The sequence below is a fragment of the Phoxinus phoxinus genome (assembly GCF_949152265.1).
Source record: "Phoxinus phoxinus genome assembly, chromosome: 5".
Classification (NCBI taxonomy): Eukaryota; Metazoa; Chordata; class Actinopteri; order Cypriniformes; family Leuciscidae; genus Phoxinus; species Phoxinus phoxinus.
This window is the reverse complement of record NC_136880.1, coordinates 23143612-23153513: the sequence shown is the minus strand read 5'-3', so window position 1 is coordinate 23153513 and position 9902 is coordinate 23143612. Positions and strand designations below refer to the sequence as shown.

Below are 9902 nucleotides of genomic sequence, written 5' to 3'. Positions count from 1 at the left end.
CAATTTATGATATTAATATAAATATAAAGTCAGTCAAGTGTTTAAAACAACTTCTGTGAGTCTCTATTGCGGACTTTCTGAAGGAGGGCGTCCAGTGAATAACACATTACATGATGTGTGTGCTCCATAATGCTTTTCAATTCATGTTTAAAATAATAATAATAATACTCTTCTCTAAAGAAATTTGAATTGAGCACAGAGATAAGAAAATATGAAAAGTTGAGTTTTTTCCTCAGTAGATGCATAGATGCATAAGTGCATGGACATGGAGTTTTTGATTTTGCATACCTTATGAAAAAAAAATGTTTGTCACTATAACTGTCACTATATAAGATATTTAATATAATATAGCCTATCTCTATAATATATATATACCTATTGTTCATCAGCCACCACTGAATACTTTTTGAGCCAGGAAAAACCCTTAAAATTGACTTCTATGTATCCCATTATTATGTCAGAATAGCCTACCTTTTTATTTCAGAAGTTCAGATTTATTTTTTCTCATATATGCCTATTTATGACTTTTTATGTCGTTATTATTTACCAAAGCATGATTTATTTTGTGGCGGGCTCGGGGATTGGCTTAGTTTTGTTATAATATATTCAAATAAATCATAAATGTCAAAATGTTTATGTCAACCTGTTAATAATCCAATTCAGTTTTTTAAGGCTAATCACGTTAAACGTAAAGCTATCGTCACACCTGTGGTCCATCCATCCATCCAGGCTACCGTTTACATTGTTGGGTCAGAGATAATGGGTCATTATCGTCTCAGGAAAGTTGAGACAGCCAGGACAGGTGGCTAGTCCATCAAAGGGATAGCATATACAGAAAATTTTTTGTCAAGTTTTTACATTTTCTGTAAATATTATTTTACATGAAAAAGACACGTAACGTTAGATTATTCGATGAACATATGACGAAAAGTAAAGAAAAATAAACGATGTACTTACATGTCTTCACTTTACACAGTGGATGACTGTCACTGTAAAACTGACTCAGTTTTGGAAAAATACCACATTTCCCAGAGTTCATCTGGGCCCAATGAATCCGCCATATTGAGCTCAGCAGAACGCGCTGGCAGGAGAGAGAGTGTTCACAACATTGAAATGTAAGTATGTAAACAGCTGCGTTTGTACAAAAATATATTTTTTCTGGTTGTCGAGATTGACGTTTTCATTAGCGCAAAAGGTTTTATATGTCACAATCTCGCCGACACTGAGTTCAAAGTTGATTTAATGTAGCCTGTAAATACAGCATCTGGATTAGCAGGGAGAGTTAGCCGTTAGCTCAACGTTTTCATGACAGCGCAGGAGATAAAACCTTTCCGCTTTATTTTTTTTCTCTTCCGATTATTTTGTTTAGTTTTTGTTCTCCGTTGGAGAGCAGGCACAGTCATTCAAAATACACGTTGTACGCACAGGGAGATGCTTGGTCTATTCAGTGACACAAAGAGTTATAAGTGCCTTCAGAAGCTAATTTTAGCCTGCTAGCTCTGTGACAGCAGGGTTAGACAGATTAATGGTTTATTATAGTATGATGATCTAATACAAAACAAAACAATGCAGAGTTGATAATTGAAGTAAACATGAGTAGAGTTTAATGGACGTAATCACGCGCCAGCTTTCGGCTTAACGTTAAACCAACGTCATCAGACCATAACATCTCTCAGATGTCAGTTGTCAGAGATGATCATGATGAAAATTGCTTTGCTGTCCTTGTCCTAAACAAGGATATTTGAAAACTCTAAGATCATTGTCTTCAATAGGTTTTTAATAACTCCTAAATATTTTATCATGTATGGATTTTGACATAAAAATGCTATTATTGTTTTGTTGATTCTGTATCTCATCACATCATGTAGCTCTTATAGTAGATTTTCATATTATGTTCTGCACATCATGTCTGTAATGTTTTCTTTGGCTGTTTTTCACAGAGGTGAAGGAGACCCAGTGTATAAATATGACACAGACGGTCCAGACGAATGGGGTTCAACCCCTCAGCAAGACATGGGAGCTTAGTCTCTATGAATTACAGAGAACTCCACAGGTAAGAAAATTAAATTCACATGCCAAGTAGTATATATACATTTATACTACAGGGCCGGTGAATGCTTGAATCTGATTTGTTGACGAACGTTCTAAGGTGTGCAATTATTTTCAGGGAACCGCACGGCTAAAGTAGTTCCGGCAGGTCTTGACCGCATTACAGTTCCATATCACTTCGCGTAGTTAACTGTAATAAGGAAAATAGGATACAATTCATAACAAGAAAAAACATGCAGCCCCATGCGCTTGATCTGTAATTTTTAAACTTCACAATCAATGGAAACATGCAGTTTAATTTGAATAAATAAAGTATATAGTCCTATCTATAATCAATAGAAAATTAAATCGAATATATAAATAAATTGATAGTCCTGCTGCACGCGTTTTCGTAATTATTTCAGATAATATAACAAATAAATAAATATTGATAGGCCTATACTTGTTAAAAGGGCTTTGTTTTTCATTTATTAGGCTAGTCTACTGTCACTAATAGAAAAAAAAAAGAATGAAAGAATTAATTTAAACAAATTTAATTTAATAAATATATAATAATATTGACGCATTGTTCCCAGCATTAGTCTGCTTTCAGTGGCTCAAACCTCCGTTACTAACTCTAAAATTACGTTTTGGAAGTAGCAACGGAGGCATGGGATTAGGTGCGTAAGAAATTAGTCCTATGTACAAGAGCGCTTTAATGTTAAAATTCCTTACTTAGGTTTCCCAAGTGTGATTCTGACTGAATGCTAGTCCAAGGGGTTTTCAAACTGAGGTCGAGGGACCCCCAGGCAAAGGAGTGACTGCAAAGGAGTGACAGGGGCTCCATGGAAAAGTCTAGAGAAAAACTAAAATAAATAAATCTGTAATAATAATAAGATATTAATTAAATAAGATTAAAATAAGTAAATTAGATTAAAACAAACTAATTTATAATAAATGTGAAAATATATATAAAAAAATATTAGTTGGATAACAATCTATTAAATTAGATTAAAATAAATGTATTTATTTGTATTAATATAAATCAATTATACAGTTACATTACTATAGTTAGAAATATATATATATATATATATATACTCTCTCTCTTTCTATATATATATATTTGTATTTATATAATGTGACTTAATATAAACTAATTTTAGATTTGTAATATACATTTTTCAGAATTTAAATTCTGTTTTTCTAATAGATAGATGCCTTTTTAGGGTTTGGGTTCCTCACATGATGATTATCATATATGGGGTGAAACTCTGGCGAGAGACAGTTTTGGTAAATGTTGCTTAGTTTTTGACCCTCAATGCAGCTTCTGTGATGTTGTGCTCCTCTAGGAGGCCATCACGGATGGTCTGGAGATCGCCGTGTCCCCGCGCAGCTTACACAGTGAGCTCATGTGTCCCATCTGTCTGGACATGCTGAAGAACACCATGACCACCAAGGAGTGCCTCCACCGCTTCTGTGCCGACTGCATCATCACTGCACTCAGATCAGGGTGGGTTTGTGTTATCCGTAGGATTTATGTGCTCGGATATTATACTGTACATTTTGTTTGTGGCGTGAACGAATACATGATAGTACCACTGGAGTGTGTGTGGTATAATTATATTAAAGTTAACGCTAGGGATGCAGTGATTAACCGATTTCATGATTAACCGCACTTAAACACGTCACGTTTAATTCATTGTAAAGGCTCCGCTAACACAGTGTTTCTGTTGCACAGAACTATTGCAACTTGCACAGAACGAAAACAAAGTTACGCCAGCGGTGCACCTGCATAAAGTGCCGTGCTTATCAGAGACGAGGAGGCTACTACTATTTTACACACTTGATTTGGTAGAGAAACCAAACATCAAAGCTTTATTTCCACCACAGAAACGCCTGAAGTCTGCAGCCTATATTCTAGCTGAACCTCCAGAGTGAGTTTAAGGCGACCCGTTATTTTAGAAGAATAACGTATTATTTCCATGCCGACGCATCATGCAGCCACACTACATATATGTAGCTATCACGTTTATTTCGGTTTTCTATTTTTATTCAAATATTCACAAACATGACTATATCATGAATTAAATAATATATTCCTATTCTCAAATCTGTGGCAGTGAATGCGTTGTCATTTAAACACCTTTATAATTGTCATGTTAGTTGATATAATGTGTGATGATGAGTTTGCAATTCAGAGGATCTAATGGATTTACATCATTTACCGGTAAATTAATCAATTTTCCCCAAAATACATAAAGTAAGCGGCCAGTGAACATGGGAGAAGAATAAACTTTGTTTCATACACAATGTGTATCTGATATGAATAAAACACTACATCAAATTATAATTGAAAGGATTAATATTGCAGCTTCCATAGACTTCAGTCAACGATTCGATATCACAATGCATTGCATCCTCAATTTTCAATATTACTGAACATGGCTACATTTTTGTCAGTGAATACAAGCAGTCAGATATATGAACTCCCTTTTTATTTGATCTGCTCCAAGAAAGTACACTTCCTGAATGTAGTCTGAACACAGCAGACGACAGGACCATTTAGAACTGATAAACACTAGTAAATAATACTAAAAGCGCATGATACTGTCACATAATGTGATTTAGTTACAATAACGCTCACAGACTTGCAAGCACACGCATCCAATCTCGCACGCGCACACACACGCATGCTCTAAATGTTAAAATAGTATTATTTTATTACTCGCTTTTGTGTTTCGCCTCCCTCCGCCATTTTACGTTACCGCGAGAAGCGTGTATGTGACGAATAATGCCAGAGAAATGTCAGTGGGCTATAATCGATTATATTCTATCGCTGCAGAATCGTCCACGTCCGCGTTGCATCGATGCAACAATTAATTTCAACACCCCTATCGCACTGGTGTTATGGAATGCGTCAATGGGTTAAAATTAATCGCGCTTCACGGGTGGAGGGGGGACAGATTGCAACTGAGAGGCACAAATTAGATCTGAGAGGACAATATCCGCTTTTGCCCCCTCGTGGGCCGGCCCTGTAACACTCCATGAGGGATGTTCTCGATTTCTTTCTATAATTTTTACTAAAACTTCAAAAACTATATCAACCAAAATAATAGACACAATTTTCTCTGGCCACATGTAAAATTACATTAAATATTAAAAAAAATATTAAAATGAATACTTCTGGATGACAGTAACAGTTCAGTTTATTCCCCTCATACTGACATTAATGTTCACAGAGCAGAGGTCACCTTTCTTTAATTCCAACGGGAGAGATGGACTCTTGTCTTTATTATTATTTTGTGCTGTATTATTTGGTTACTCTGTCATTTCTGTTTCGAAAGGCAGCAATAAATGTAACCTCAAACAATATCTAAAGAGTGTTCATGTGATTTTCTACATTGTTGTGAAATTAATGAATTATCAGACTATAATCGTACAAACACAATCTATAATCGTTGCATCCCTAAAGACAAAATTGACAATTTTCTTTAATGGAATGTTGCAGTCGTCTTAATGCATTTCATTGTTAAGAAAAAGAACAAGTACCCTGATAATCTTTAATCTAAAACATTAGTCACCATGAATTAAAAAAAATGTCTTTATTTTTGTTTACAGAAAATTGCAGTATTTCTAATAAATGATTTACCTGTGCACATCATTATATATATTTTTTTTAATTCATGTGCCCTCGTAATCTTTAATTAATTGTCATTTCTTCTCTGGTTCACAGGAATAAGGAGTGTCCAACATGCAGGAAGAAGCTGGTGTCTAAGCGCTCCCTCCGTCCAGACCCCAACTTCGACGCCCTGATCAGTAAGATCTACCCCAGCAGAGACGAGTACGAAGCCCACCAGGAAAGAGTGTTGGCCCGCATCAGCAAACACAACAACCAGCAGGCGCTCACCAACAGTATTGAAGAGGGCTTAAAAATCCAGGCCATGAACAGGTTAGATGGCTGACATGCATCCATGTGGAATTTATTCTAATAAAATATTTACTTTCGTGAATTCAATAATTGTCATAAAGGTTTAGCTTGCTGTTTCTAGTGCTACCATACATCTTATTTACTGCTAAATCTATTGAAACTTGACTGGATATTAAATATTATGCTTTTCAGTTAATGGACTCTATAACTACATAAGTGTGGATTATATCGATAACGTTCAGTTTATTCAAATCTCACTCTGATTGTCCCCTGCCGCTTTAGATGCTCGAGCTTTTTAAAGTCGAATTAATTCTGATTTGCTGTCAATGTTTTTCTTGTTCAGCTGGAACAATATAGCTCTAAAAGTGCAACTATCTGCAAATATAACTATATCTTTATCCTTATCATTATAGTTATTGTTCTTGGTGTAGGGCTGTGCTGGTAAACTTGACAACCGCACCAACTGGCTGAATAACACATTTGGCGGTGGTCCGGTGCTGTTTTACATGAATAAATGAAAAAGCACAAAGCTTTGTTTACAAAAATAATAGGTTAGCAATTAAATGTTACATCGCAGCCAAACATTTGGATTTGTGACGAATGAGAGAGTTGTGCGTGAGCCCATAAATGTAAGCTTTGTCGGCTCAGTATTCTGTTATTATTATTATTTACGTGTGTGTGTATATATATATATATATATATATATATATATATATATATATATATATATATAAAAACACCCCCCAACCACTGCGCCACCGCCGGTGGTAAAAAACTGCCACCGTCACAGCCCTACCTTGGTGTGAACAGCTTTCTTTGATCATGCTTTTTTTTTTTTTTTTGTTGTTTTTTGTTCATCTGCTTTTGTTACTGTGTTCCCACTTCCACCACTATACACTGCACTATAGACTGCAGCGGGGGAAGAAGCACCAGATCGAAAATGGCAGCGGGGCAGAGGATAATGGGGACAGTTCACACTGCAGCAATGCATCAGTGCACAGTAACCAAGAGGCCGGGCCCAGCATCAAACGAACCAAAACTTCTGACGACTCGGGACTGGACATGGACAATGCCACAGAGAACGGAGGAGGAGACCTGGCTCTGGACGGGGCCAGCGAGATTGAGCTGGTGTTCCGCCCTCATCCGACGCTGATGGAGAAAGAAGACGCCGCGCAGACAAGGTGGGCCATCTCTGTTCATCATTTCACCAACATGTATGCAGTTAGTTTTTCTTAACCAAATGTATTGTTTTAAGCAAATTTCTGTTGTTAATTTTATTTAGTCTGAGTTTGAATGTGGAATTTGTTACCAGGTATATTAAGACGTCAGGGAATGCCACAGTGGACCACCTCTCAAAATACTTGGCTGTCAGATTGGCTCTGGAGGAAATGCGCAAGAACCAAGAAGGAAGCCCCATCAACGTAGAGGCAGCCAGTGAAAAACAGTACACCATCTACATCCCTACAGCAAACAACCAGTTCACAGTGAGTTTGGTGCCGCTTCTAATACTAAAGACATGATCTAGGACTGCACAATATGGTCAAGCAATCATAATATGATTATTTTGACAAATATTACGGTAGGATAAACATTTAACTTCTGATACTGGTGCTTAGATGTTACACCAATTAAAATGTTAATGCAGTTAATTAATAGTTTTCAGTCATGTGACTGACGTGGAGACCTGGAGGGCAAATCCATAGAACTGTAGCATAGCCCTGTCAATTTTCAAGCTGTGAATATTTAGATCCCCTCTCCGAAAAAAGAGGTGCCCTTTTTTGGGGCACTTGTAATCCATATACAGCACCCAACGCAATATTTCAATCACTAAAAACAGCGGGACATTCTAAAACCCTTAAAAAGAAGAGGGAACGATGCTTATTGTGGCTTAATGTATTAAGACATTGATGTTAAAAGATCCAATTCAGTATATACCTTATTGAATGATTCACATTAAATACAGGCAAGCAGATGAGCCCAGAATATGAACAGAATGCAAGAAATTGCATAAGCATTGTCTTTATAATGGTTTTCTAAGGGAAAACGCTTAACATGACCGCATCTTTAATCCATTAAGCATAACATGCAATTTGTGTTGCGTTCATATTCTTAACGCATCTACTTGTCTGTGTAGTTTGGTCATTCTTATACGAGTGTGACATCACGTGAAAACTATGAATACCATTGGACTCCTATTTTTATAAACGTGTCACACGTACATTTCATCCGCATGACAGTGTCTCTTTTCCCCTCTCAGGTCTTGAACGGCTCCTTCTCCCTGGAGCTGGTGAGCGAGAAGTACTGGAAAGTCAACAAGCCCATGGAGTTGTACTTCGCACCGACAAAGGAGCACAAATGAATCCTGTGAGACACGAGGGTCCGAGCTGACCCGGGACAGACTGATGGTTCATCCTCTCTTCTCTCTCCCTGTTTCTTTCTTTTTTTTCTCGCTGTTCCTCCTCATCTGGAGTAAAATAGTCTCTGGGGCCCTGGCTCCTCAATAACTGTGGCTGCTTTGATTTGTTTTTTATTGTCTTTTTGTATGAGAACGAGACCAGGGTTGATCATTGGGAATGGGTGGGAGGGCCATGGAAGTCAAACCAGTGTGGATTTGTTTGTTTTTTCTCACCCTTTCAGTTGACACAACCATTTCATTGTTTCATGTTGAGTCCTTTTTGAGTCAAGAGGACTCATACGTTGCCTTCAACACGCCAAAATTTTAGTCAAAATGGATATTGCAACGGTAACACCATGAGGAAATCATACTGAGGGCTTCATGAAAGACTCTGTCAGAAGGTGGCTTTCACAGCCTGTGGCGCTGTTCTTTAATATCAGACTTGACCAATGACGTTCAAGAGAACATGTAAGAGATTTTAAGTGCATTTTCTGACACACCACTCCTGTAGCAGCAACATTTGTTCACTAACATGACTGCATCTTGCCACTGTGTACCAGTACAATGTGATGGCTTAGTTCACATGACACTGTCATGTCACTAGTCTGTACTAGTGTTGGTCGTCAGATGTTTCGGGGATTGTACATACTACATCACTTTATAGAATAACTACCTGGAAAATGTATATTGACACCTTTGTTTCAGCTAGTACCATTTCACAAAAAAACATAAGTTGGCAGTTGTACATTTGGACCCAGTTTTTGATAGTTGCATTTCATAGACACTTCATCCAAGACATGGAAAAACTTTTTTAGAGCATGAAGTACTTTTAGTTTGACATCCTTGGCATACATTTGAGTTAATGTTGTTATTTGGGGAAAAAATATGTATACAGCGTTCTTTGTTTGGAAAATAAAAAAAAAATGTATGCAAATCCTGGTGTCACACTCTTTGTGTCATGCAACAGCTTTTATTTTTCTTCTTTTTTTTTTTAATGAAGTTTTCCGGGATAGTGGTGTAGCAACAACACATCCCCAACAGGTGGCGCTAGTGCTCAAGCCATTTAAGACTGAAAATTGATACAATAGAAAAGTCAAGAAATTGCCATGGTGTAAAAACATATCACAATACAAATAACAAATTATTAAGTTAAAAGCAGAACATGTTTAAAGATATTTTGTACAGTAAGGTGATGTGTCTCACCCAGCTATTTTATCAATTAAGGGTGAACCAATACAAATCTGGCAAATATTTTCATTGTTATTATGACCAATAATATATATTTATTTTTTGTACTATTTTGTCAAAAACTAAAACACAAAATCAGTCATTAAAAAAAAAAGAGAATCAAGGTATTATAAGAATGTACAGCATGAAAATGGATATTAATTTAGAAATTTGGTAATAATTAGATTACATTTACATTAAATGTAAGAACGTGTGTCTTAAATATTACTTAAAGTGAGTGTTAGGTGATGACAAAGGTAATCTAATGTACAAATAAGAGAAATGAGCTGCTCGAATTACACTAAAATATATTACAATGGA

The 9902-nt window shown here is 36.5% G+C and overlaps 1 protein-coding gene across 1 annotated transcript; it reads left to right on the top strand.

Moving 5' to 3' along the window:
* The first annotated feature begins 981 nt into the window (after positions 1–981).
* On the top strand, positions 982–9335 carry rnf2 (ring finger protein 2). The gene is made up of 7 exons (XM_079613111.1): positions 982–1115; positions 1941–2053; positions 3381–3541; positions 5765–5980; positions 6868–7140; positions 7272–7443; positions 8217–9335. The coding sequence occupies exons 2-7, from the start codon at positions 1967–1969 to the stop codon at positions 8316–8318; spliced, it is 1011 nt and encodes a 336-aa protein (XP_079469237.1). The 5' UTR covers positions 982–1115; positions 1941–1966; the 3' UTR covers positions 8319–9335.
* Positions 9336–9902: the final 567 nt, after the last annotated feature.